Source organism: Pisolithus orientalis (assembly GCF_024613125.1).
Source record: "Pisolithus orientalis strain OTSU chromosome Unknown F5J12scaffold_6, whole genome shotgun sequence".
Classification (NCBI taxonomy): domain Eukaryota; kingdom Fungi; phylum Basidiomycota; class Agaricomycetes; order Boletales; family Pisolithaceae; genus Pisolithus; species Pisolithus orientalis.
In genome coordinates this window covers 654,244-679,963 of record NW_026260787.1, presented here as the reverse complement: position 1 = coordinate 679,963, position 25,720 = coordinate 654,244, and the positions used below count along the sequence as shown (strand labels likewise).

The following is a 25,720-nucleotide window of genomic DNA, read 5'->3' as shown; positions in this document are numbered from 1 at the left end:
GCTAATCTATTTTCGTACCCAGCACCAATACCTACATTCAATCACACCAGTGTAAAACCTTGAATAAACCACAACATTTGATTGTCAGTTTTGATGCAATCTGCATGCTTGTTGCATTTTACGGTATGAAATGAAGAGCAGGTAACCCAAGGTCCAGGAAATGTATGCATATGGTTCTCCGGGTCGCAAGTACCACACTGGTTTTTACGCAGTCCGACAGCGAAGTTGTTGATAATCCGATCCGGAACCGATTACCAGAACCGCATGATCTAATTACCAAGTGACTTTAGACCTCGATGATGCTTTGCAGCAATTTTGCACCTACTAATCAACAGTTGATCTTAAAAAACCGAAGCATTAGGAAAATATAAACACAGTGACGTTGTAGTTCGTATAGTGCAGATGGGCCAAATTGTCAGACACGAGGTGAAAGCCTACTAGTACTGTAGGTAAGACCCCCGTCCGACTGCTATGTACATAACCTCGTGAGAGGTCATCAATTCGAACTTCGAGGGGCTGTGAACCCGATGATTACGTAATCATCGGGAGGGGCTTATCGGCCTTCGCATGTTGCTAATCAATCCTCAAGCTCATCCACGGATCCACCACCTGCGATAAGCTCCAGCGGCCGTCGAACATGGCGAAAAGAGTTTTGGTAACAGGTGCTGCAGCGATCGTATCACTGGCTCGATTCAGTTATCTGATTTGATTTTCAGGAGCTTCAGGAGTTCTCGGCAGTGCTGTATATGACGCTTTCCGTGCTGGCCCCCACACTGTTCTCGGTCTTTCCCACTCCCGAGCTATGGGAAACCTGGTACGAGCTGATCTTACCCAGGTAGACCATACCAGACGGCTTTTCGAAGAATTCAAACCAGACTGTGCGTGAATTACCTTTCCGATTGGGTCGAATTCATTGGACATCTCTCGAGGGGTCATTCACTGTGCAGCTGAGAGGAGGCCAGACGTCGCCGAGAAAGTATGAACTGCGGATTAGTCTCACGCTTGTCTGACACATCGTTGCCTAGGATCCCGAAGGCGTTGCCAAAGTTTGTTTATAATAGAGCCGTACTTGCCATCAATAACCCAGTTGTAGTTGAATGTGGATGTGCCTCGACACCTTGCTATACTGGCCAACGACCTCCGCTTTACTTTGGTGTGCATATCTACTGGTGAGCGATCACTTCAAATACTCAATGGTCACGTTATCCTTATGTGTGATGTGTAGATTACGTTTTCGATGGCAGGTCGCCCCCTTATCACCCATGGTCAGAGCCAAACCCACTGCAGCTTTATGGAATGAGCAAGCGAGATGGCGAAATTGCCGCCCTCTCTGTTGATGCTGCAACAGTTATTGTTCTCCGAGTCCCCGTATTGCAAGTCTCACTATAATCCTAAAGGATTTAATCCAACATCTCCCAACAGGTATGGCCCAGCACCCAAAAATTCTGATTCTGCAATCAATATTCTCCTTGACGTCGTTGAGGATCAGTCTGGAAAGAAATACAAGATGGACCACTATGCTACTCGATACCCTACGAATGTCTTAGACATTGCCGCTTTTTTGGTTCGTTTGTTGGGTCAGTCGATTACTCTCGATATGCGACCGATGGCTCAAAAAGCATTTACCCAGACCTGAACAGACCGCTTCCCTCGTATAATTCACTATTCCGCACCAGAACCATTCACCAAATACGAGATATGCTTAATGTTCGCCAAAATTCTGGGCCTTCCTCATCACCATATCGTTCCAGACGACTCACCACCCAGTGACGCCACTCCCCGCCCTCGCGACTGCCGTCTGTCCACTAAAGAGACAGAAGAACTGGGTGTGGAGGGCAGTTTGGGCTGTTGCAAGTTTGAGGAGTGGTGGATCGGTTATATGAATGCAATTCAGTAGAACGGTGGCGCGGCGGAAGGTCAGCGTGTTCTAAGCAAATTGTATCCATGGGTTATTCAGCAGTAATGGTATGTAGAACGATGGAAGTGTGAATCGTACTGACAGCTCCTATACAGCAAACACAGGCAGATGGTGCATCACATTCGTGCTATAGCATCATGTACTTGTAAGCTTGATTTCAGAATACTACGAGGTGGTTCTCGATATTCCACCCAGCGGCCTTGAGTCCTGGCTTCACAGCTTGGTTGATCATTGGATCTGGTCCGCACACTAGGACTATACCGTGTTCGGACGGACCCGGTATGTGAGCTTTCAGCAGCTCTTCGTTGATTCTGCCAGTACTCCCTTCCCATGTGGCTGGTGCCTTACTGAGGACGTAATGCAGCTTGAGGCGATGTGGGCCGTGTTGTGCAAACAATAGGTCAAGTTCAGCACGACAGAGAATGTCCTCCTCGGTCCTATTCGCACTTATCACCCATACTCTCGTCTCTGTATCGCTGGTGTCAAGGAAGATGCTGCGCAGGACCTGGAGGATTGGCGTAATACCTATATCGTCTGTGATCAGCCAGAAGGATTTTCGTGGTTTCTAACGCATACCGCTTCCACCGCATATCATTCCAACCTCCTTTACTTTCCTCTCGGAGCCTCTCCAATTTGCCACGCCCAGCCCCTTCCATATGAAGGATCCCAGCGGGCCCTTCAGTTGCACAGTGTCAGCTACTTCAAGCTGATGGAATCCTGTCGTCATCTTGCCGCCTGCCGGAAACTCTGCGGACGGTAGGTACAACCTGCATATCTTCAGAATCATTTGTCACGATGAACGGCAGGAAACCCAACTTGACTAATAACTCGATGAACCCGACAGCTCCCTCTGGTGTCACAGGAGTGTACGCCCTTTGGACAAGCTCGCCGGTGTCTTTTCTCTTGAGACGAACGAATACGTGCTGCCCCACAGGAAGTCCAAGTGGTTGATCTGGCCGTGGTAATTCGAATCGATAGAGGAAGGTGTCGTGGTTTACTTGAACTTTTCTTGTCAGCTTGACATCTTTCCACTTCGCTCGCTCCAGAAATTCGCCATCTGCTGTTTTGTCATCAGGATCCGCGTTTCCTGTTCCTGACTTTACTAAAGTCCCGATGTGGAACTGAGGCCCGTTAGTTAGGTCCTTCCTGTTGCAAGTCGTACCTACTTGCGCCAGTTTTGCTTTCCCTTCCGCTGAATGGATCGCGAAGAAGTCCTCGGAAGCATCCTCGCCTGCGACAAGGGTGATCGAATCGCTGCCGCCGGGATGTTCGTTCAAAAAAGGCGTTCCATCGTAAACCTCTCCGTTGACGACAAACCAGGGCTGTGCCCGATCATGGTTCTTCAACTCTTCAATAGGTAATTTTCCGAGTGACCCCTGGTTTGGTTAAGGGTACTTCCTCCACTTTTGGTTTGACATCATTCGAGTTTCTCTTCAACTGCCAGTCTTCCCGAATACTGGTTTCGTGATGTCCTGACCTGACGTTTTCAATCGCTGAAGTGGTGTAAGCTGCAGTGCGATATACTCATTTATACCCTTGACATACTTCCATCCAGCCTCCACTTGCTGTCCCAGCGAGGGTCGGATGCTCGAAATGCAGAACAATGTCGTTCTCGTTCTCGGTCTTGTTCACGGCTACCCTGAACCACCTGCCCACAAGGTCCGTCAATACTTGAACAGATGCTTTACACTATGTGCGTGCAGACCAGTTGTTCATCATGCCTAACGAGTGCCAATACCTGCCAGATTCAGAATTGCGAAGTTGTTACGAGACACTGATTCCTTACATATCTCGTGGCTGAAGTATGCTGCTCTCGTCCGATGCCCTAACAGCCAGTGCATTACACTTTGTCAGAGCATCGTACTTCACGTCGAAGGACCAGAAACACCAGCAGCTGAAATATGCGTCGGTAAAGTTACGTCCTAACGATTGTCTTCACTTACAATGACGTATCTCTCTCAGAGAGGTCGAGAATTCCGTATGTCGAGTCCTTCGTGGCAAATCTCACGGAAACGATCTTCGGGGTATTCGCTGTGCAGCTTATGTGAGAACCGATAAAATCGAATGAGACCTCGACGTACACATCCGCTAAGGCCCACGTTGTCCCTTCGTCTAGTGATACCTCTACCCGAGTCACACGTCGTCCGCCGCCAGCGTAAGCGTACCCGCGAATGGAGTACGAAGGGGCGACAGCGTCCGATAGTAAGTGCTTGGCCACAACCAATGTCTCGTTGTGGTCGGGTTTAGCAATTGCGCTGTTCACGTTTAGATCTCTGTCAAATGGTCAGCCTTCGGCTAATGAACACTTGTATCACCGGCATACGTAATGATATATCTGTGATCGCAGTTCGTCATTTCATCTTCATTTTCGAAGGCTATTTCATGAGACAGACCTGGGATCATACCACCAGTGCTTCTCAGCACGTGCTTGATCAGGCATGAGTTGGCTTGGGAGCAATTTGTTATCCTGCAAGTCGTAAGTACACGACCTTCTATTATGGCAGTCACATCGGCCCTAACCCAATAATGTAGCTACAATCGGAATCAGCCAAGATATATATTTGCAAATGAGGGGCGCCCACATGATGTTGGCTCTCATGATCACTGATCTCGATTCGCTTTAGCCACTTATAAAGAGTCGAAGACAGTCAGACCCCAGCGCCGCTATCTAGTGGTTACCGAGGACAGTACCTTCACGGATCGGCCTCCGATCTGTCCGGGGATGACAACCCTTAATGGAAAGCCATGGTCTGGCTCGAGAGGTAGGCCGTTCATGGCCCATGCTAAAGTACACTTCAGCTTTGAGTAGACAGCACAGTTGGAGAGCTTCGTCACCTAGAAGCATCCCCTTGTTCTTGTCCGCTGCCCAAGATAGGAGTTGAGAAGTTCCGTAATGGCCGTTGGGAAGGCTGTCTGCTCCCTCGAAGATTACGTGTTTCGCCACTCTGCGTATCGGTTTAAGATGTGCCAAGACATCTGCTAAATAGACGCCTGTCCATAGCGCGGTGGATACTGAAGCGGAAATGTTAGTTTGATGCACAGCTTCTCACGAGTATACCGCACATCCTGCAGCTCCCCAGCTGAATCCAAGGGTTTTCCTAACGACGTTTTGCTCCTTCCTTCTGTTCCCGGCACACACAAACGTCACTGGTAGTGTCACAACGGGGAACAATTCGCTTAGTTGTTGCAAGGTAAACGTTGCTTCGCGCTGTACAAGGCCATGGATGCGTATGGTCCATTCGACGGCCATTGTCTCGCTGACCCGAGGCACTGCTCCATGATTCCGAACGTAGTGCAAATGGGCTGGTGTCAAGAATCCCTGTGCATTGGCCGTTTTACTTAGCTAACAAGAAGAGGTTTGAGACGTGCTTACCGCATCGAAGAGCGACGAGAGCCGTGCTTCGCAGTTGAAAGGGTGTTTTCCAGTCAAACGGACGAGGTCTGGATTCTGGAAGAGATTCAAGAGTGGGTGAGTGGGTTTGGCCAACAAGTCAGTTGGAGACGCTCACTCTTTTTACCCAATTGTCAGGAGTCTCGCGATCCTACGTCCGACATCGTAAGCGCCTTCGATAATCGGGTAAATAGACAGCACACCAGCTCGGCAACCTCCTCCGGCGTCATATTAAGTGGCAATTGGGGGAGGGCTTCAGGTAAGGGGGGCCCATCTCTTGCAGAGCCGTCGTGGAGAGATGCTGGTAAGAATGTTGCTGAAAGGAGTTGTAAGCCACCCTTTGTTAAGGACTCGGGTGAAGGTTCGGGTGACGCAGGCGGGGAAGTGAAAGGAGTGGACAGCAGAGTTGACTCCGGCGAGCTGCTGCTTCTGCTCGACGAAGACTGTTCAAAGATCAGTGAGTCGACATATTCGTCAAACATTCTTAAGATATCTTGTAGTTGGGGAATTGGGACTCACTTTTCCTCACCTCGCAAGCTGAAACTAATAAACCGGAGGCATCCTAAGGGGTACCCGTTATCCGCTTGAAATGCCATCTCGGTTTCCGGGGTCTCGACCTGCAGATCCGCTCCCTTTCATGTAGTGGATCTCGATCACTGATAGTTGTTGACATGTCAAGTTGATCCCGATTTGACTCGTCTAAGGCCTAGGCTGGTGTTGATTCCGCGCGCTTTACTTCTGCAGCGGTTGTGGTTGGACGATAAGTCGCAAGGTACTGGAACTCGGCCGATGGGCAAAACTTAACATCCTAGTGATCCGTGGTTTCTACGGTACACATTTGATGATTTCAATATATCAGGAATGCATGAAATCTTTTTTTCTACTATTCGTAGCATCTCCATTCTCCGAGACAACTATACATAGTACGAATTTTCTCCTTATCAGACCCGTGGCACGCGAATAACCGTGATGAACAGATTGATAACCTAGTACCCAAAATGAATTGATTGAAGAGGAACACCAAAGAGATTGGATGCCACATACCACGGCAATAATCCCAGAAATCCAGAACGCCTTGCCAAGGGGAGCAGGTTGGAATCGGAAAATCATAGCAAACACGATGCCTCCGAAGTTTCCCATACCCCCTACAATGCCACTCTGTAGGCTATTAGCTGCATGTATCACAGAATCTTACTTCATTATTCACCATGAAACCATTAGAACCTGCAAAAACGCTGTGAGGATGTATTTACTTCAACAAAAGAGGTGCATTTACAAGGGTTGCAGTGGGGTACCAGGGAAAAATTAACACCGTTAGCAGCTTCGCAGACGAAAGCGGCCAAAATGAGGAAGACAATTAAGATTGTCACTGCGCCTCCAGTCAGTTCACTCAAGCACGTCGAGCGAGAAAACACTTACACGAAGGGTGTTGGTTGTTGTCGATATACAACCCAAGACCGATGGATAATAATCCTTGCGTGACGCCTAGGATTATCAGGAGGTACTTCTTTCCCGGAACGCCGAATCTTTCGTAAATCAAGTCACCAAAGTATCCACCTGCGCTTGAAGTTAATAACAGAGGAATCAATTATAAAATGAACTCGCCTAAGGGGCGGGTGAGGACGTTCAAGAAACCGAAGATAGATGCGATCTAGAAGGGGGTCAAAGATGGGCAATGGCTTTGTATTGCAACTAACATATCCAGCTTTAGTTTGCCCGAATGTAGGCGACTTGTAAAGGGTAAACAACACATTCGCCAGGTTAGCGTCGATGGCTAGCTCGTAGCCAAAAGTTGTGAGGTACGCTAGCGCCGGCAACCAAGTCAAAGGTCTAGCGATGACCTTCACTGCAAGCGCCCATGTGACTGGCTCGTTCACAGCGAAGTCTAGTTCAGATTCCAGAGCTGTTAGTGATCATCAATCACATCAGTACATACGCGTTATGAAGTGACGGCAGACACAAACCCTGAACAGCGGATACGGTAACCTGAATGTCACTGGAACCCTCTTTTTTGATCGCATCGTCTTTATGCTCGTGAGAAGCGGGGAGTGCATCTGCATCTTTGATTCCATGCGCGATGGCCTTGTGTCGGTCACTCCACCTGCCAGCAGGGTGATCCGTCCCAAATACCAGAGTGGCGGCTGCAACAGTCAGGAGGAAAGGCACTGGTACGATTGCAAACGCCGCACGCCACGCCACATGTGGTGTGAGTCCATCTGAAATCAAGGAGTTATACAGAGCAATCATAACGATGAACGTGAATCCGCCGCCTGCATTGCCCCACCCGCCTGCCAGAGCGTTCGCTAAAATTGTATGTCAGTCTAAATATCGTGTACATGGGATAAACTCCAGGCACCAGTTCCAACTACATTTTTGTCGAAAAACGCCGTGGTCCAAGCCTGGCATGCCACGAAAGTGCCCCCTAGAATACCGATGAAAAAACGAACAATGTAGAGCCCGCTCGCTGTGTGTGCAGTTCCAGCCAGGCCCGAAGGGATGGCGCCACATATAAGCAAACCAGCCATGACCTTACGTGGGCCAAATCCTGCGGATGGCAATGAGAAGGGTCCGGGTGGCACGAATTGGACACTACGAACGATCAACCAGTGGCCCAGCGATGACCCGCACAAGAAGTGTTGCGCATAGTGAGACCACGTTGGAGTTGCCTGACGGAAGAAGTCAGTGTATAAGATCATCGATGGCTTAGTGTGTACTTACCGACTTGCGCAGAAGTCAGTTGAAGATCTTGTTTGATTACGTCTGGAACGAGGGGGGCAAAGGCAAACCAAGAAAGACTGAAACCGAGGACTTTGTCATTAACGACAGATAATGAACGTTCAGAGGACGTACAAAGCCACGAAAAATCCTAGCCAAGAGCTGTGATGTGTATAAGGTTAGCACTCGTGCCGGAGCCAGGTCAACGGGAACCTACAGATGGAAGTTGACGGAATATTGATTTCGCAGAGAGAACAATGGTAAAGACGAGCACTTCAAATTGGCAGGATTAACAACGACATCCTTGAGGTTGATTCTGGGGGAAATCAAGGACGCCATGTTGGTCTGATCTGCTTCTTCGAGAGAATTCGTTAGGCCTCTGTTTCCATGTTTGTATTTTATGGCGCTTTATAGCGGAGAGGTCCAACATGGTGTTATCATGTTGTGGCGACGTCCACTTACGGCATTGCAGAGATATGTGCATGCAGCCTGGATCTGGCGCGACCAGGAGACATGTCAGAGATAAGGATGGCTCCCCTTAATGAGCGACACGGGTACTGTCAGTGGGGCCACAGCAATGATAAGGAAAGGGAAACGTCCGAAGATAAGGTCGTGAGACGGTGAGACTAGAAAAAAAAATTCGAATGCAACTGGGTTCCGAAGGAACCATGGTCAACCTGTGCGGATGAACGGAAATCGCGCTCGCGGTCCGACATATCCCTTGAAGGTATTCGACGGATCGAAGTTTTGATTCCCCACACCTAAGTTTAGATTGTGCCGCAGAGGAGATATTACGGTGATAAGTTTCTTCGTGGGAGTGCTTTTTTGCCTTCCTGTAAAAACAAATACGTAGCAAGAAATTCGGGAGCAACCCCTGAGCGCTCTGCGCAACCAAAGCCGCGATAAATGGATTAGCAGTGCACGTCACCTGAAATGAACATACCTAGGCTCCCTCAGCCGAGGTACTCGCTGACACTCGGTCGTCAATAATTTCTTTGAACTTACCCGCATATGGGTGCCAAGCAGGGTCGAGGAACATCATCAGGGTAGTAAGCGCAGTGTCCGGGGTCCCTTAAGCATGAATGCGGAAGGTAACCAAGAACAAAATGTTTGGTCGCCAGCGCTCTTATCCTCGTTATCTCTGCGTCGTGCCTGTGACAGTGCGACAGCACTTACTAGGCGATATTCGGAGATAAGCCCCTCGACTCACCTCGGAATAGGCCAGGAACTCTGAAGGAAAATGGAGTTGATTTCTCTGATATCTGGATATGCGACGGGGAGACATCGTTTCGTCATTTTTGCGACTCGGTTGGAGCCTTATCATAACCGAAACGCTATCAGTCAAGTCGAAAGGCAGCTGTCCATTACACTGACCTCAACCACACTCTCCCGCCCGAACCCCCATCACACTGAGGACTGTGTCGATAGAAGTCGAACGTGCCATGATGAACAGTACACTAGACCAGAGTGACTGCGTTGGTGTGCCAGCATCCCATGCTTCCAAACCACTCGGGACACCTAAGACCATTCTCGTGGTTGGACTGGGAATGGTGGGCATTGGTGAGGAAAAAAATCGTGAACTTTATATATGCACGCTGATATCTCCCAATTTCAAGCCTTTATTGAGAAGATACTCAACTTAGATGAGGCCAAACACTATCGGGTGGTAACCTGTGGCGAAGGTTTGTTATACTTGTGTATGGCTCTTATCTCTTTGATATGTGGCTCACCCTGGGTGTCTTGCGGCAGAAACGCACCTGGCTTACAATCGCGTGGCTCTTACAGAATATTTTCAACACCGCTCCGTGGAGAAGCTTTACCTTAATCAAGGTAAACAGCCCTGCTTATCATTTCTGCCCTCGTTGACTCGTCTTTTTTTCCCTTCCAAAAATATTGACAGTGGAATGGTACGCTCGGCAGGACCCCGAGCATTTTGTTTTTTATACCGGCGAACAAGTCACATCTATGAACACCGCTGCGCACTTCGTAAAGACGAGCAAAGGCCGTCTAATTAATTACGATTACTGCGTGCTTGCTACAGGCTCTGAGAGTACACTGCCACCGTATATCCCCCCGGAACGTGTCGCGCAGACCAAGGGTGTTTTCGTCTATCGAAACATTTCGGACCTCGATAAGATCTTGAGTTACTCTGAAGAAAATCATGTCAGAGGCGGCCGGGTTCGTGGTTTTAAATTTTTTGCACGAATGTATACCGAGCTTTGTTATTTACCTTCGTCAGGCTGTGGTTGTTGGCGGGGGTCTACTTGGTCTTGAAGCTGCCAAAGCTGTCTTTGATCTGTCCGTTTTTTTATTACCTGTTGGTTCTCGGGAGGAACTGATGTACCGGATATTCCAGAGAAACCATCGGGAAAGTCACTATAATCAATCGCCAGGCATATCCTCTATCTCGTCAGCTTGACGACGAGGGTGGCGAGATTGTCCTGCGTTGCATTGAGGCCATGGGAGTTGAAGTCCTTACAAAGACGTCTGTAACGAGTCTCGTGACCACTCCGGAGGGCGTCTTGACCGGACTTGTCCTATCAAACGATGATCAATTGGACGCCGAGATGGTTGTTTATGCAATCGGGATTTCCCCTCGCGATGATTTAGCAAGGAAAGCAGGGTTAAAATGTGGGGTGAGAGGTGGAATCACTGTGGACGATTACCTAAGGACAAGTATTCCCGATATCTACGCGATCGGAGAGTGTGCCAGCTGGCGAGAGAATACCTTCGGTCTTATTGGCCCAGGAGGTACATCATTTCAAACTGTTCCCTCAGATGGTGTGTGCTCATGTTTTACAGTCGAAATGGCGGACATCCTGGCCTTCAACCTTACTCAAGTGCAGACCGACGTCGGAGGTTTTAAACCTAGACAAATGGTTTGTAATTATCGGCTCCGACAACCTATTAGCCTAACTAAGTTGACTGACAGAACATGCCTGATTTGTCAACGAAGCTGAAGCTCATGGGTGTTGATGTCCGTGCCAAGTTAGCGTCTGATTGGTAAAATTGACAGTAGGCTATAGGTTGCTTCTTTTGGCGACTACTTTCTAGATAAGCGAGTACCCCGGGGCACGGCTACCAGAAGTCGGAAGGTCGAAGATACCCAAGCTGACAAGCTTTCACGTGCCGGATCTGCCCAAGACGGAAAGCCGGCTTGGGAAATTAAGATCGACGACTCCAATGCCTCGACAACCCCAGCATCCAACAAGCAGCACATACTGAAATCGGGTAGCGTCTCTCTGCAGAAGGTTTCCTCAATTACGGACCACGAGCGAAGATAATTCGAAGAGACACGGCTCCGGTTCTAATGAACCTATAGAATGTCTGACCTATAGGGATCCATTTTCTTTTGTGTATAAAAAGTACGCTCATCGTAGGTAATTCCTGTGCAGGAACTTAGTTTGCTTCTAGGTACATCTTCACTGCAGACGGCAAACATCTGCTAGGCGGGATGATGGTTGGGGACACCTCGGATTATGTCAAACTTATTAGCTTGGTCAAGAAAAAGGTGAGCTTATATCAAAACCAGTTGACCTTCCTCTTCTCAGTCATATCAGAAAGCTATCGATGTGCCGCCATCACAATTCATTGTTGGAGTCGGAAAGAAAGGCGAGGACGATGGCGCCGACCTGGATGATGACACTCAAGTTTGCAGTTGTCATGTAAGTCATTACACACCTGTCAACGTCGGTTTCGCATCATCCCCTGTAGAACGTGACGAAGGGTGCTATTGTGGCATGTGTCAAAGAAGGCATCAGCGGACATGGAGGACTTGAAGTGCAAAACCAAAGTTGGAACTGGCTGCGGCGGTTGCATGCCCTTAGTCACCAATCTCTTCAAGGTTGGTAGTTATCACCCACTTCAGGCTCGCAAGCTTAATCACACGCCCCAGTCTGAAATGAAGAAAGCTGGACACGCTGTGTCTAACAACCTTTGCACACACTTCACCATGTCTCGTCAGGAACTCTTCACTGTCATTAAGTAAGGCGTCTATCTGGTCCCTGTCTACGTCTGACATATTTTTATGCAGACTACGGAAGTTGAGGACGTTTCCTGAGGTCATGCAATCTGCGGGAGCTAAGCCAGACTCGGTTGGCTGCGAGTTGTGCAGGCCTGCAGTTGGTACGTACCTTCTTCTTACACTGAATTTCTCCCCTCGCTTAGGATATATACAGCATCTATCCTATCTTCAATGTACAACGAACTCGTTGTCGCCCCATCACATCATTCTAACCAAGACACCAATGACAGGTAGGAATTTATGTCAATACACTCTTCCCCGTGGACTCATTACTAAACCGGGTAGGTGCCTGGCAAACATACAGAGAGATGGTAAATTCCCTCTAGTTGTTCTTTCATGCTCTTACTCGTGTCCTTAGGTACATTCTCCGTGGTGCCGCGAGTTGCTGGAGGCGAGGTATTTTTGGGAGCCATTATTTCCCCTGTCTGGTCTCAACCAAACTTATTGGGCAGATCACTCCAGACAAGTTGATTGTTCTTGGACAAGTTGCAAAGAAATGTACGTGGCTCTCATAATTACATCCTCACGCCCAGTTGTCTTAAACAACGAGCAGACAAATTATACACGAAGATAACGGGAGGGTGAAGCGCAGTGCATTACACTTGTGAAGTTGTATCTGACATCGAACTTCTGACAGACAACGCATTGATTTGTTTGGTGCGCAAAAGCAAGACCTCCCAGACATTTGGGAAGAACTAGTTAATGCTGGATTTGAGAGTGGCCATGCATATGGTAGGTAACCCAGAGGAATTAGACCCGCTCAATGCTGAGTCAGCCCGCAGGCAAAGCGTTGCGTACCGTCAAATCCTGCGTGGGCACGACGTGGTGCAGATACGGTGTTGGAGATTCAGTCGGAAGTATGTCACTGTGTAATTCTTTTCCTGCTTCGCCTGCCTAATAGTTCGTCAGTGGCGATCCGTCTCGAGGAACGTTACAAAGGTATACGCTCGCCTCATAAACTTAAAGGCGGGGTCAGTGGTTGCACCAGAGAGTGCGCAGAAGCGCAGTCAAAGGACTTTGGTTTGATCGCCACAGACAAGGGCTGGAACAGTAAGATAATTGATTATGTTTCTCTTTCGCCTCTGATCGTCGTTGGCAAGTCTTCTTGGCTGGGAACGGCGGCACGAACCCTCGCCATGCCACACTGTTCGCGAAGGATGTACCGCCTTCGAAAGTCATACGAATTCTTGACCGTTTCCTCATGTACTATATTCGCACAGCAGACAAGCTTATGCGCACTGCGCGCTGGGTCGAACAGTTTGAGGGAGGAATCGAGGTACGCATACTTAGCATTGCCAGTTTATGCCTGATTTCACTAATCCTGGCTCCAGAGACTTCAGAAGATCTTGTTAGACGATGAACTCGGGATTTGTGATGAGCTCGAGGCTGAGATGGCTACCTTGGTCGGCACGTACCATGACGAGTGGAGTGTAGTAGTCAAGGATCCTGCCAGGCGGCGGCAGTTTCGCCAATTTGTAAACACAGTAAGCTTGTTCTTCCTTTCCTGCCAACACTTCTTAAGTAGCCCAGGATGAGCGTCAACAGCAGGTAGAGATTATAAAAGAGCGCGAACAGCAGCGTCCCGCCGATTGGCCCAAGCAATTTCCCCCGGCGAAATTCCATTCCTCCGCCATTGGAACGCCCTAAGTCCGAGTGGAAGTGGCGCAAGTTGGCCACAGTCCAAGACTTAGAGCTTTCTGATACTACCTCGTGGGTTTTCTTTCTCTTAGCCGCATCTCCGCGTACAGAACTGAATGGGTGAAGCAGTTCTGTAGCTGTGAAATACGGAGACTCTCAATTGGCCATTTTCCACGTACCAAAGAAGGGTTTCTTCGCTACTCAGCAGGTAGAGCAACCCTTTTTGAGGTCAATGAGACTTTCTAACATTGAACCGAGATGTGCCCTCACAAACGTGCATTTGTGCTTGACCATGGTATCGTCGGCGACGATAAACAAGGCGACATTTATGTTTCTTGTACGTCTCTCTTTCGCTGTTTGTTGGGCATCACTGAGGGACGTTCCTAACAGGTCCGCTACACAAGCGTAACTTCCGCCTTAGCGACGGTACCTGCCTGAACGACATGCAGTATTCAATCATTTCATTCGACATTAGACAAGAAGGGGACGACCTGCAGCTCCTGCTTCCCGAGTCCTGAAGAACTAGATGCTGTCATAGGCACCAGCAAATGGATGATCAAGCAGGCCACGGCCGAGATTCTATCTCGCGGTGGTGGCCAAGGTATCGAGATCGCAGCGGACCACTTAGATGGGCCGCCAGCTGCCACTACTGGTGCAGGATGTAATGGAGATTCTTGTGGCGACTCCACTTTAGATTGGTGAACCTGTTGACCAGACCTCAAATATACAGTACCCCCTACAGCGATCGGTTTAGAGATATATATATGCCCCATATTTGATGTATCTGTTTTGTACAGTATCGTATGCATTGAGCAGTCAGATTGTAAAGCCATTCGCGCAGATGTCAAATTGAAGCTAGGGACAGACAGCTGCAACCTGAGAAGGGGGAATTGAACGAGGCGTTAACATCATTTGTTAACAGTTACCGCGGCTGGTTCATCTGCAATGCAACAGGTGGATGTCTATCTTGATGCTTGGGTATAAATAGCATACGTAGGAACAGGTGCATCGACGAAGGCGGGCTCAAAACCTGAACTGAACGAACGATTCAATGTGTATATGTATTAGTACCCGGAATGCGTTTGCCTGCGCACGATGCACGTAGCCGACGAACAACAGAAGAAGAAAAAACGAAGGGACGCAGTGATATCCACCATACTTACTGCGTTTGTATGTATGAATGCTTCACATAATCACACACTCCTTTTCTTCAAGCCTCGCGCCCTGAATACCCATCTCAGCGAACGTTGAGGGTCCCTTCGCTGTCGGACGTTGCTTGGATGGTGGAGGTACACCACCACTACCCTCCAGTCCACCTTGAGTAGGTAGCCCACCCGCAGCGGGAGCACTTGCTGTACGCTGAGCGGGAGGACGTCCTGCCGGACGTGCATAAGTCGGCGACTGCGGTGACTGGGTTCTCGGAGGCGAAGGACCACGAGAGGATGCCGAGCCGGGATCCACGAGCGTATATCGGTGCTGGTTCGGAAACTGTCTAGAACTCTGTGACAAGTGGGCATTCGTATTCACGCCGGCGGGTGGAACGTTCTCAACAATGGCAGACATCCCTTGGGCAGGAGCTGGGGGTGACTGTGGATCCGGTGCAGTTGAGCGCGCGATCGAGTCTCTCCTAATCAGGTCGACGACACGTTGGCTGTCCTCAAGCGATGGCCGCGGGTTACTAAATCCTCCATCCGCACTCGCGCGCTCCGAGCGCTGTTTGGCTTGAGTGCGCTTCCGAACGAGTTTGTCCTCAGTGATGTGATCATGCTCCTGTCGAGACAACACGTGTGGCGATGGTTGTTGTAATGCCGCAAGACGGTGCACGGCGTCTGCGTTGCCATGGTCTGACGCCTTTCAGTTCAAATAATATTCGTCAGACTAAAAACAAAAACAAATGGAATGAAAACTTACCAACTGATACCAGTTGAGAGCGGCATTGATATCCTTTGGACCTCCTACGCCAACTTCCTGGTAGTATCCCATAGCAAATTCAGCACTTGGCAAACCCTTGCGTGCCGCCTTCTCGGCAAAAGTGTATGCAAGGTGTTCGTCTTTCTCGAATGCACCTTCAGCGCCACACAGGAACCATTTACTAAGAGCCATATCGGCGTCAACCTCGCCCTGTTGGCTTGCAAGGGAGTAATACTGCACGCTAAGGAGGGGGTCGAAGGGGAAGGGTGGAATTGCAAATTCATACGCATGTCCAAGCTTGTATTGTGCAGGTGCAAAATGCAGAAAGGCAGCGCGCTCTAGATGGAGTCGAGCCTCGTGCTGGACAGTTGACTGTGGTGGAATGAAGGGCGCAAAGAATTGTTGGGGAACAGTGACAGGAAGCAAACTCGTCCAGGAGCAGGAGACCATACACATACGCAGGGTTTGGTAGATTGTATGGTTGCAAGGGTAGCCGCTCGATGAAGGAGGGGTATCCCGACTTCAGGTTGAGCAGGCAGTCCAAGTTGACCCATCAGATGGGCCATACCCATTCGCTACTGAAGCGTGAGAAAAATGGAGTCACGTGCTTACACTATGAACTCACGTAAATACAGCTCTCGACGTTGCGTTTGGCGCCTCGTTCAAAACATTCGCGAGCATGCTGGAGATCGTTGAAACTTTCGTAATCGCGACCGAGTCTGAACCACGCCTGAGCGTGCCCAAACCTCGCGGCTGCTTCGAAATCGCGGAAAGCAAGACGAGGATTGTGTTGGATGTGATCAGGATAAGCGCCAGACGCTGCAAATGATGCACGGAAAAACAGGGCCTCTGCGACATATGCCGGCGGCGGGGCATGGGTCTGCACAGACGCGATTTGGAGAATTGTAGGCACAGCTACTTGTACGAGACGCTGCAGTTGAGGATCGTGGATCGTGACAGGTCCAACTGCGGGAGTGTCGCTTGATGGGTTTTGTTGGGCACGATCAACGAGTAATAAGATGTCTCTTGCCCAGTTCATTTTGTGAACAGGGTCATGATTTGGCTGTTGGATGGTGGGTAGAGCATTCGTTAGAGATTGAATACTTGGGAGAGGAGCAGTGAGTGCAGGTGCGCCATTTGCTTGCCTAGGTGGCGATGGAGCTTTTGGAGGAGCGTACGAAGGAACGGACGAAGCCATTGGGTGAATGGGAGGTTGTGGAGATTGGTGGTAAGCCGTGGCCGCCGTCGGGGGTGAATGGGAAAGTCGTTGGGGGTCCAGCGATGAGTGGTGGTATGATTGTCGGGAGGGAGGGGGAGGACCAAGCTGTGAAGGTGCAGTGTTCCAAGTAGACCTGTCGTTCGGATTAAGTAGTGGAGGCTGGGCTGAGGTTCGGCGGCCTGGAAGTTGCTGCGGCTGAGTGAATCCACCTGGGCTGTAATCAACTGGGTATTGTGGAGGTGAACGTAGAGGAGCGGAAGGTGAAGAAACACGGTAAGGGTCAGGAAACGGACCGGGGTTGAATGCGGCTGCTTGGTCGTCCAGGTTCCTGGCCATCTGTTTATATAATAAGACGGCGCAACGAACACATTTTAGCTACACGATGTGGATGGTATAGACATGAGGCGTACATTAGCAGGAAGATTAGGGTCTACGCGATGGGGCCTTGGTGCGACCAAAGGTGGTTCGAAATGCGGCAGCGAAGGTGGTGGCTGAGGCGATGACGGCGATCTTGACTGAGCGAGAAGTTCGGGAGGAAAAGGAGGAATGGGAGGCGGCTGATCTGCGCGCCTGGCACTGGTTTGCTGTTGGCAAGTCGAGGTTGGGCGAGGAGGCAGGCTCATCGTAACCTAATCCCTGCTGCGTGTCATTTAAATGACCAGTCGTCCTGACCTAATATTTCGAACGTGCCTTCCGATCGTAATCTTTTTCTTTTCCTAATGGTACCTTTTTGATCCTTGAACGTCGGTTTATTCTAGCCACTTCTCGAAGATCAGCTGTGATCTAATCAGGGGTGGGCGCGGGGGGGAGATGGATACCTTGCTGAGTCTGTCGCCACTATTATGTAGTAAAACGAACCACTGCGCTTTCAACTGTCAGGTTGGGAGCTGTACAGTGCCATCCATCGTTGTTACGCATCAACATTATTTGATGGCTAATGGCTTAGCCACTCGAACCGCAGCGCCTGCTATAGGAGGATCGCAGCCACAGCAGTCAAGGTCAAGTTGAGGTCGGCTGAGGTGTTCGGGTTCCCGAGGACATATGGACCCATAATATGTCAGTGGGAGTCTATCTCATCACGCTGATCTCTGAGCTATGGACAATTGACACTCATGGACTTCAGAGCTAGCGAAACCACGGTATGCCATGCAAGATGGAACCACAGCCTCGCTTACCAATTGCAGGGAGGATCGCCAATGTGGTGAGCATCGCCCTGTTCATCAACATTTTCTGCGATACATGTCAGATGCACGGGAAACATGGTGCCGTGAAGCATCGCAGTCGACATCATTTGAGCTAAAGCGCAGCCCGTCAATAAGTATATCGCGTGCACTTGTACCTATACTTATTACATGAGTACAACATCGCTACACAAAAGTGTTGGTATAAAGGGGGTAATACTCGTCCGGAATTCTGGGATCAAGGATGTCCCACAATTTTTGTCAAGTCAAAGATGTGCCCAGCTCCTGTCTTGGGCATGCTACAAATATGCAAAGCTTGGAGTCAACCATCACATTCATCAGAGAAACGGGGAATGACAGAATCGCGGTCACGACCAGTCAGTGACAGGTTTAAACAGGTTTAAACCATTTTTTCGCTTCCTGATGTTGTTCGTCTCACTCATCGACAGGTGCAGACGTTAAGGTCGCGGGGTGGTAATCTCCTTATATATAAGCGCTGTTTCCAAGAGAAAAACAGGTCAGTTTCTGCAAAGCCGAGAACATACACTCAAGGTAGCATTTAATGTCCTTTGACATCTCCGCTGGTACAAGTGCGAGAACGAGGACGATACGCCATGCTCGACGTAACCCAGTACCACGGAACTACAATGCACAAATTAAACTTACCCTTGAGTTCTTCCTTCTCTAGTGGCTCGTCACCATTTTCGAAGTCGAAAAAAGATGGATCGATTGGGTTTGCCACAGGTTCGTCGTCCGGGTCGTGGTATGGCTAGAGATTGAAATGACGTATATGTCGTGAACCACTGCGAGTTCACTAGGTCTCAGCGCTCTCACCTCAAAATAGGGATGTTGTAGGGCTTCAACCACGGTAATACGTCGCCGCGGGCTGAACGTCAGGCACTTTTCCAAGAAGTCAATTGCCTAAGCCAACCACAACCCACAAACATGCAAAATCAGTCCGCAGGAGACAGGGAGAAGAATCGCAAATGTTAGCTGAGATAAAAATGGTAAGGCTAGGGACCTACCAATGGATTCGCACCAGCGAACATGGAACCCAAGTCCCTTCCCTTCCGGAATGGTAACGCACGAATGTATTCGCGAGACCTTGGCGACGAGATCGCATAAAAGTCGTCAATGGATGGTGTCCCGAGAACATCAAGAATGAGTGAAAGTTGGTCGTGGTCTGGAACACGTGTCAATCTGTGTCACAGAGGCATGAATGGAAATCGTGTCTAAAGAAGTAAATCGTCCGCACTATCAAGAACATACGCCACGAATGGAATCCAACCTGAAACGGTAACTCACAATCACGGCCAGGAAATAATGGTTTCCCGCTCAACATTTCCGCCAGCACACAGCCAACGCTCCACATGTCGATGGCACGAGTATACTCCTTGAAAGTCAGCATTACTTCAGGAGCTCTATACCATCTGCAGATGAAAGTGCGTGAATTGAGAAATCGGTCGCCAGATGAAGGAGTGAGGAGCACCTTGTCGCAACATACTCTGTCATGAACGTGCTACTATCGTTTGCTACGTTTGGTGGCGGTTGTGCTGATCGCGCGAGGCCAAAGTCACAGAGCTGGAAGGAAACAGGAGGTACCCAAATGAGGAAAATAAAGGAAGGTCATACAAGCGGCTCACCTTGAGATCGCAGTTCGCGTTGAGGAGAAGATTGGAAGGTTTCAAATCTCGATGAAGCACATCTGCCGAGTGTAGTGCTTTCAGAGCGCGGAGCGTCTTTGCGTCCACACAGCAATTCAGGTGCGCTAATTTTATCATTCAACGGAGCCGCTCACCTGGTATATGAAGTACTGGCAATGATCATCGCTGAGTTTCTGGGTCCTGATGACGCGATGCAGATCTGTCTCCATCAATTCCTGGACAAGGTATACCTCCTTGAACGTTTCGAAAGAAGGTGGTTGGAGTATGTCAAGGATGGAGATGATGTTTTCGTGACAAAAGTGCCGGAGGAGTTTGATTTCGCGGAGAGTACGGAGACAAAACATGGCATGATCGAAAGGAGTGATGCGTTTGATGGCTACTTTTCGTTGAGAGGGTATATGAATGGCTGAGCTGCGCGGGCAGAACAAGGAGTAAGCAAGCGGCGCAAGAGCAACGTCATCGCAGAACGGATGAATGCTAACCAGACGATACCATATGCGCCTTCGCCAATGACATCGAGTACTTGATACGTGCCATCTACGCAGAAGCTGTCGAGCCTGAGGTCAGTATAAGACATGGACGGATGGACGATACTTTCAAAGGGTATGTGGTAGATAAATACAAAGGTGGTTTCGGAATCCGGCTTGTAACTCGGCACCTAAGTAATATGATCGTGACCGTGACTAGCATCGTGATACTCTCCGAAACATCTAATCTACAGGCATGCTCACCCGCAATGACGGCAGGCGTTGTCGGATCCAAACTTATCTCTTACGCACCATAATTAAGTCTGATGGAAAAACGGGGGAGCCGGAGTGAAATCACCCCAGCAAGGTACCACTTTTACGAGAGGTACCGAACTTCGATGGTTGCTTTCACCCCAATCTGTCCACCACGGATGTAACATCACTTCCCAACGGTTTTGTCACGTTGGGGCCATACCACGATGTTGCATCTTGCAAGTTTTCACATATGGGCTGGCCCGGGACAACACTTCGGCTTGGACAGTGACGTGAGATATTACACAACCGTGGTTCAGTGGACAACACTTGTGAATTGTCATCCCTGTTGTCAAGCTCGGATATTCCGTGCACCTCAGTGAATTCTTATTCAGAATCTTGCAAATCCTGTTTACCACCATACAAGTCAGTCATAGTTATTCATCGTTTCCGTCTCGTGCTGCTTCTCGTCGCAACAGTCGGTGCTGCACCAGTGGTCCTCGTGCTCTTGCGTCGACTACTTCTGGTCAGCCCCGGCGGCGACAAGTCAGGGCCTTCAGGGGACAGAGACGCCGTCGAAAGCCTCGACGACCGCCTAGTAGGAGTCTTGGGCTGGGGTGCCAATTTGGACGAATTTGGTTTGGAGGTACGGGACTTGCGAGCCGGACGGGAAGATGGCAGAGGGGTTACATCGTCTTCTTCTTCTTTGACATTTACCTCATGCTCTTCATCCTCATCAATTAGAGACCCTGGAATACTCTGCGACAGTGTTCCATTTTTGGGTGTACGCCTCCCACGAGTGGGTTGGCGTGGCGGACTCCGCGATGAAGATCGAGCGACGGCAAGGTGAGACCGAGTACGAGCATTATGCTGCGGAGATGGGGGTTCTCTGTCGCTCTCGTCTTCCACATCGTGGAACGCACCAGGAGGAACGCGTCGCATGTCCTCCTGAACAAATTGATCCGTAGAAGGGTGACCATCCTGGTCGTGTGACAAGCCTGTTTTGTTTGGCCTCTGAGTCGTAGAACTCCCAAACACGGAAAAGCTGAGGTTCGGGATATCCTCGGTATCAGCGGAGAGGACGGTTATGTCGGCTTCTTTTCCATGGGTTTTGAACTCGGCAGAGGTATCACTACCTTTTTCAGCTTCGCTCTCGTCTTCACTTGGCGCGCTTTGAGAGTTCATGCTAACGTCTCCTTTTGTTGGCTTGGCTGTGGTCGCATCCGTTTTTACGGGTTTCGACGGTGGTGCTGGAATGGGTGGCAAAGTTCCGGCAGACAACCTGGTTTTGGGAGGTGGCTTATAGAATGCATTCGGAGTATGCTTCGCACTGCCCATCTTCTCGAACAGCGATACCTGCGGGGGCATGGCACGAGCCGGTGAACCGGTATCACGAGCAGCGGGAAGCGCATTGCTTGAAGGGCGAACATGAGTAATAGCGGATGCCGATTGGCGGAGCGGCAGTACTGCGAACGGCTGTACGGCCTGCTGAGGTGACTTGCCGAGGTGTGGCACCGACATCAAAGAACTCTGACTAGCTGATAGAGAAGACACATTCATGTGGATTTGGGACTTGCTAGTTCCAAAATCGAAGCGACCAGGGCTGACGGCCGCCGTAGTGGGTGTACCTACAGTCTTGCGATCACTGGCGATCGAGGCAGGGAGGGATGGGGAAGGGCAATTGATTGGTATTTCCTCCCAGGACATGCTCAGCTCCCCAAGAGGTACTCGGGGTCTCCCAGAAACCCTTCGTTCCCGTTGGGCAATCGCAGAGCTGGACGCAAGGGGTGCGCGCACGCCAGTTGCAATCTGGCCTACTTCAGCTTCAAGTGACCAGCATTCAGCGGGAGAGAGAGCAGATATGATCTCATCCATGAGCTGTTTGCGCTCCTTGCTGGAGGACCCGGACACGGCAGCGAACTGGCGCTCGAGTTTGATTGCTTCGACGTAATCAGCGGATTGGATTAGTCGGACGCAGACGAGTTCTTGAAGTACAGCCACAGAGTGAGGAGGGAGTGACGGCGGAGGGTTTAGAGCGTAGGACGTAAGCTGGGATTGTTCGAAGGAACTTAGCGGGAAACCAATGAGTTGTACGAGCGGGCTGGTTCGTGGAGTAGCTAGCATCCAAATAATCAGGAGGTCAGGCGTGGACACGCAGGTACTCGGACACTCACGAGAAAGACACCACTCAAGCAGTTTATGGAGAAGCCGCGTCCTAGTTGGCGAGGACTCGGGAAAAGTGCGTTGATATTGCCAAGCATCTAAAAAGCTCAAATCTGCAAGCGAAAGCGTGTATAAATCGATGTCTTGTGGTTCTGTCAGGAGTGGTTTTGCAGTACGAACATACTTCACGACCAGTGGCGAAGGATGATCGTCAAGAGCCAGTGCCTGTAAGATTTTAGAGACATAATCCCTGTTGAGGCGGGCGTCGGCAAGTATGGACACGGCTTTCTGTTGAAAGTTCAGTGTGCGCACCACGCAGCAGAGAAAATTGCATACTGCAACATGATGGCCCGTGTCGAGATGCCAGTATGCATCTGCAAGAGCCGCAAACTGTGGTGGTATGCATTTTTCATCCTGAAAACGCGCCACGCGATTGTCTTGGTACCACTTCAATAGAATATAAACGAGACAGTCCTTCTTCAAGATATCATAGGTGGATGTGTCGATGGCACGAAGTAAGCGACGCAGGGAAGATATGTCTACAGGGGGATAATACATGTCTGGCTGACGGATTCCACCCCGGATGAGCAGGACGTCGAATAGCAGCAGGTCTGCCATGCGCGCTCTGCGAGATTCGATTTCTGAGACTTCGAGCTCGGTCCATGGAAACTCGCCTCCACCAAAGAACGCGAACCAGTAGGCGACTGTGCTAGTATCGTCCTGGCGAAGATCATGTCAGCTGTAGAGGCAGGGCTGACAACCTGCTGGCTTAAAGACTCACAACGTCCATGGCGATGTCGGGGCACACGTTGCTCTCGCATTCTCAACTCCACGCGCGACACAACTACAGGTTGCTGACGTAATCAAACGTGCTATTAGGTGAATAACCCCTGTCTCACGAGCTACCTGCAAGTACTTGGAATCATCGAGCTGTCGTTTGCTGCCCTCTGGCTCGCTGCAGCAGTCTTTCTACCAAGGACGCATCTGCAGCATTGGGGGCGGGTACCTCAATCTTCTTGGTACCTTCCTTCCGGGGTGAGTGGCAGTCACCCTTGAATCCTATGAAGTAAATCCGCGACTGATTCCCACCAACAGAGTCTCCCTGCGAGGGAATAGGGTTCAGTTTACCAAAGGAAATTGGAGTGATAAGAACGCACAACATATAAGCTCAAAGAATGCACGCTCCTGAAGGCTGCCACCCGTAGGGGGTATTCTACTGCGCCAGTCTCTCCTTCTAGAAGACTGATATTGAAGTGAGGGTTCGTGTTCTCCGCGTCGTCAAAATCAATTATGTTCGGGTAATTGGCATATAATCTAAGATGACGCGGCGTGTATTCACCCCTGCCTGCATCACACGTGAATGCGGGATTGTGTCAGTTGCATCATCGAGTGGAGGTCATGTAAGGGTATTTTACCGAGCTTAAGAACTACGGATCTAATTCGAACGTTCTCTGAGAACGGGACGTGAATTATCATCTGCACGCGGTTAGCGGACGACAGCGTCGAGGGATGACGTGAGCCCCTGCCACACCTGGTCATCGACGCCCGAATCAGCAAACAGCGTTGTATCCTCGCGGTCCGCCCAGGGTTTTATTATGTCCTTTGCACGCTCTGGCACATCCAGATTCAGACCATACACCCTAGATGCCGACGAGGGAAAGACGGGTGTAAACGCAGGCCGTCTAGGGGCGCTTAGTGAAGGGCGCTCACTTGTCTTTATCGATGTACGAGAATAAGCTAGAGTGATCTGAATCGCTCAGTTCTTCGATAATTGAGTTGGGGCCTTGGTCCATCCTCGTCGTTGTTATCTTGGTCGACGCCAGGCTGAGGGGCTTCCATGTATATATGTAGACATGTGACAAATAGACATAAACACGGGTTCTCGTGCAAAATTATTCGCCGCTGTCGTTGAGAGCAGCGATGCAGAGACTGTCCAGCGTCGGATTGTCGCCGACGCTTCGCTACTGTACGTCGACGTGCAACATTTCCAGGCGTTATGCGACGTCCCCTTCGCCCTACACTTCGCTGTCCTCATCATCACCACCCGCCTCACCAGACTCTCAGCGGCCCTCTTCTAGCAGACAACAAGTACCGCTAGAAAGGGCAGCGGCACTCGCGGGGGGTGCAAAGTATGGCAACCCCTTCCCAGACCTCTCGAAACCCGATGCCCTCCTCGATACGGCAGACATCAGAAATTGGAAACCTACTAAACGCGGATTTAGAAATCGCCTCGTTGCACGGAACGATCCCTCTATCTTCGAGTGGGCACAGATGATGGATTCTTTGGAAGAAGTAGAGAAGAACGGCGGAAACTTGGAGGTTGAGGGTGTCGCAGAAGCAGAGGAGGACAGACACCAGGACGAGGCACGTAACGTCATCGCAATGGCGTCCGCCTCGCGTTTCTCCTCCGAAGAGCTTCGCAATCTACACGTCTACCCCCTCATCGTGCGTCGCGTCACGCAACAGACCGGCAAGGGCAAGATTCACTCCATGTACGTCCTAGTCGTCGTCGGGAATGGCGACGGACTTGTAGGGTATGGCGAGGCCAAGGACGACGAGATGCCCGTTGCGCGCGACAAAGCGTATGCGAAGGCTCTTCGAAACCTCGATTACGTGGAGCGCTTCGAGAATCGGACGCTGTGGACGGACGTCGAAGCCAAGTTTGGTGCAACGCGCATCATCTTGCGCCCGCGTCCAGTCGGGTTCGGGTTGCATTGCAATCCCAACGTCCACCAGGTACTCAAAGCTGCCGGTATTAAGGATGCGAGTGCAAAAGTATGGGGGAGTCGCAATCCTTTAAGTGTCATTAAGACGTTGTTCCGCATACTTCATGCAGGAAACGCCCCCCTTGCAATGGGTGACGGAGTTGGTGGCGGGGCTAGGCGACTAGATAAGGGTTCTGGGTTGCGCGGTAAAGATGCCGTCGAACGCGATCGCGGAAGGAAACTAGTGGATTTGAGGACATGTTGAGACGAGGCTGTTCAGCAACACGTCCATTACAGTAATCAAAATCATCATCCGTAACACGCATCATCCGTCTTCCTCACATACTAACTTACTTTGTCTCGCAGTATCGGTCATTGCAGATGTTCATCTCGGATATCCGCCCGGAATCTTTATTTGACACGTTGGTTAGCAAGAAATCTGAAACAGCTAACGCACGTATGACTATTTATG

General features: G+C 50.1%; 9 protein-coding genes across 9 annotated transcripts; 3 read left to right on the top strand and 6 right to left on the bottom strand.

The window, feature by feature from the left end:
• The first annotated feature begins 586 nt into the window (after positions 1-586).
• Positions 587-2,136, top strand: F5J12DRAFT_813124 (uncharacterized protein). The gene is made up of 9 exons (XM_051744925.1): positions 587-662; positions 717-878; positions 930-976; positions 1,026-1,046; positions 1,094-1,169; positions 1,226-1,373; positions 1,423-1,577; positions 1,641-1,965; positions 2,014-2,136. Exons 1-8 carry the CDS (start codon positions 638-640, stop codon positions 1,895-1,897), a joined length of 891 nt encoding a protein of 296 aa, XP_051602610.1. The 5' UTR covers positions 587-637; the 3' UTR covers positions 1,898-1,965; positions 2,014-2,136.
• Positions 2,076-5,791, bottom strand: F5J12DRAFT_904179 (uncharacterized protein; the record flags this gene model as incomplete). Its single annotated transcript, XM_051748497.1, has 18 exons — positions 2,076-2,443; positions 2,495-2,685; positions 2,735-3,039; positions 3,085-3,294; positions 3,376-3,411; positions 3,464-3,566; positions 3,624-3,656; positions 3,705-3,812; positions 3,862-3,921; positions 4,000-4,191; positions 4,312-4,385; positions 4,501-4,545; positions 4,610-4,753; positions 4,893-4,960; positions 4,982-5,237; positions 5,292-5,366; positions 5,428-5,460; positions 5,513-5,791. The coding sequence occupies 18 exons, from the start codon at positions 5,789-5,791 to the stop codon at positions 2,076-2,078; spliced, it is 2,580 nt and encodes an 859-aa protein (XP_051602609.1).
• Positions 5,792-6,250: 459 nt separating this feature from the next.
• F5J12DRAFT_967530 (major facilitator superfamily domain-containing protein) lies at positions 6,251-8,857 on the bottom strand (the record flags this gene model as incomplete). The annotated part of the gene is made up of 12 exons (XM_051750025.1): positions 8,242-8,857; positions 8,160-8,186; positions 8,028-8,104; positions 7,907-7,975; positions 7,666-7,854; positions 7,274-7,612; positions 7,007-7,212; positions 6,915-6,960; positions 6,729-6,866; positions 6,586-6,678; positions 6,354-6,481; positions 6,251-6,295 (listed from the first exon to the last, which is right to left on the bottom strand). The coding sequence occupies exons 1-12, from the start codon at positions 8,361-8,363 to the stop codon at positions 6,251-6,253; spliced, it is 1,479 nt and encodes a 492-aa protein (XP_051602608.1). The 5' UTR covers positions 8,364-8,857.
• A 612-nt stretch (positions 8,858-9,469) lies between these two features.
• On the top strand, positions 9,470-14,388 carry F5J12DRAFT_904177 (uncharacterized protein; the record flags this gene model as incomplete). The annotated part of the gene is made up of 29 exons (XM_051748496.1): positions 9,470-9,584; positions 9,641-9,706; positions 9,774-9,854; positions 9,925-10,202; positions 10,264-10,322; positions 10,381-10,775; positions 10,827-10,903; positions 10,957-11,001; positions 11,051-11,255; positions 11,305-11,389; positions 11,439-11,535; positions 11,585-11,689; positions 11,739-11,768; positions 11,797-11,868; positions 11,920-12,008; positions 12,058-12,149; positions 12,203-12,278; positions 12,375-12,444; positions 12,501-12,550; positions 12,686-12,780; positions 12,831-12,905; positions 12,958-13,098; positions 13,149-13,324; positions 13,380-13,532; positions 13,697-13,758; positions 13,813-13,894; positions 13,945-14,023; positions 14,077-14,134; positions 14,199-14,388. 29 exons carry the CDS (start codon positions 9,470-9,472, stop codon positions 14,386-14,388), a joined length of 3,198 nt encoding a protein of 1,065 aa, XP_051602607.1.
• A 311-nt stretch (positions 14,389-14,699) lies between these two features.
• F5J12DRAFT_967488 (HCP-like protein) lies at positions 14,700-17,439 on the bottom strand (the record flags this gene model as incomplete). Its single annotated transcript, XM_051750024.1, has 5 exons — positions 14,700-15,537; positions 15,598-16,024; positions 16,045-16,172; positions 16,223-17,152; positions 17,227-17,439. 5 exons carry the CDS (start codon positions 17,437-17,439, stop codon positions 14,872-14,874), a joined length of 2,364 nt encoding a protein of 787 aa, XP_051602606.1. The 3' UTR covers positions 14,700-14,871.
• Positions 17,440-18,304: 865 nt separating this feature from the next.
• F5J12DRAFT_813081 (kinase-like domain-containing protein) lies at positions 18,305-20,361 on the bottom strand. The gene is made up of 9 exons (XM_051744924.1): positions 20,144-20,361; positions 19,796-20,072; positions 19,641-19,736; positions 19,487-19,578; positions 19,303-19,427; positions 19,023-19,180; positions 18,832-18,918; positions 18,664-18,766; positions 18,305-18,493 (listed from the first exon to the last, which is right to left on the bottom strand). The coding sequence occupies exons 1-9, from the start codon at positions 20,236-20,238 to the stop codon at positions 18,456-18,458; spliced, it is 1,071 nt and encodes a 356-aa protein (XP_051602605.1). The 5' UTR covers positions 20,239-20,361; the 3' UTR covers positions 18,305-18,455.
• Positions 20,362-23,351, bottom strand: F5J12DRAFT_813062 (nuclear pore complex assembly-domain-containing protein). Its single transcript, XM_051744923.1, has 4 exons — positions 23,325-23,351; positions 22,880-23,263; positions 22,555-22,831; positions 20,362-22,497 (listed from the first exon to the last, which is right to left on the bottom strand). The coding sequence occupies exons 1-4, from the start codon at positions 23,331-23,333 to the stop codon at positions 20,822-20,824; spliced, it is 2,346 nt and encodes a 781-aa protein (XP_051602604.1). The 5' UTR covers positions 23,334-23,351; the 3' UTR covers positions 20,362-20,821.
• Positions 23,343-24,363, bottom strand: F5J12DRAFT_813059 (galactose-binding domain-like protein). The gene is made up of 5 exons (XM_051744922.1): positions 24,254-24,363; positions 24,075-24,183; positions 23,959-24,019; positions 23,701-23,888; positions 23,343-23,645 (listed from the first exon to the last, which is right to left on the bottom strand). Exons 1-5 carry the CDS (start codon positions 24,334-24,336, stop codon positions 23,466-23,468), a joined length of 621 nt encoding a protein of 206 aa, XP_051602603.1. The 5' UTR covers positions 24,337-24,363; the 3' UTR covers positions 23,343-23,465.
• Positions 24,358-25,706, top strand: F5J12DRAFT_813058 (uncharacterized protein). Its single transcript, XM_051744921.1, has 2 exons — positions 24,358-25,520; positions 25,575-25,706. The coding sequence occupies exon 1, from the start codon at positions 24,464-24,466 to the stop codon at positions 25,511-25,513; it is 1,050 nt and encodes a 349-aa protein (XP_051602602.1). The 5' UTR covers positions 24,358-24,463; the 3' UTR covers positions 25,514-25,520; positions 25,575-25,706.
• Positions 25,707-25,720: the final 14 nt, after the last annotated feature.

Coding starts and splice junctions, on each gene's coding strand:
- F5J12DRAFT_813124 (XM_051744925.1), top strand. CDS start 638: ATGGCGAAAAGAGTTTTGGTAACAG. Junction 1,047..1,093: donor ATCCCGAAGGCGTTGCCAAA/GTTTGTTTATAA, acceptor ACCCAGTTGTAG/TTGAATGTGGATGTGCCTCG. Junction 1,170..1,225: donor TTTGGTGTGCATATCTACTG/GTGAGCGATCAC, acceptor TGTGATGTGTAG/ATTACGTTTTCGATGGCAGG.
- F5J12DRAFT_813062 (XM_051744923.1), bottom strand. Junction 22,832..22,879: donor ACACGGGCCATCATGTTGCA/GTATGCAATTTT, acceptor AACTTTCAACAG/AAAGCCGTGTCCATACTTGC. Junction 22,498..22,554: donor GCTTGAGTGGTGTCTTTCTC/GTGAGTGTCCGA, acceptor TTTGGATGCTAG/CTACTCCACGAACCAGCCCG.
- F5J12DRAFT_813059 (XM_051744922.1), bottom strand. CDS start 24,336: ATGGACCAAGGCCCCAACTCAATTATCGAAGAACTGAGCGATTCAGAT. Junction 24,020..24,074: donor ATTCGGGCGTCGATGACCAG/GTGTGGCAGGGG, acceptor AACCGCGTGCAG/ATGATAATTCACGTCCCGTT. Junction 23,646..23,700: donor ATTCTTTGAGCTTATATGTT/GTGCGTTCTTAT, acceptor ATTCCCTCGCAG/GGAGACTCTGTTGGTGGGAA.
- F5J12DRAFT_813081 (XM_051744924.1), bottom strand. CDS start 20,238: ATGTCTTATACTGACCTCAGGCTCGACAGCTTCTGCGTAGATGGCACG. Junction 19,428..19,486: donor ACAGAGTATGTTGCGACAAG/GTGCTCCTCACT, acceptor TTTCATCTGCAG/ATGGTATAGAGCTCCTGAAG. Junction 19,181..19,302: donor ATTATTTCCTGGCCGTGATT/GTGAGTTACCGT, acceptor CACGTGTTCCAG/ACCACGACCAACTTTCACTC.
- F5J12DRAFT_813058 (XM_051744921.1), top strand. CDS start 24,464: ATGCAGAGACTGTCCAGCGTCGGATTGTCGCCGACGCTTCGCTACTGT.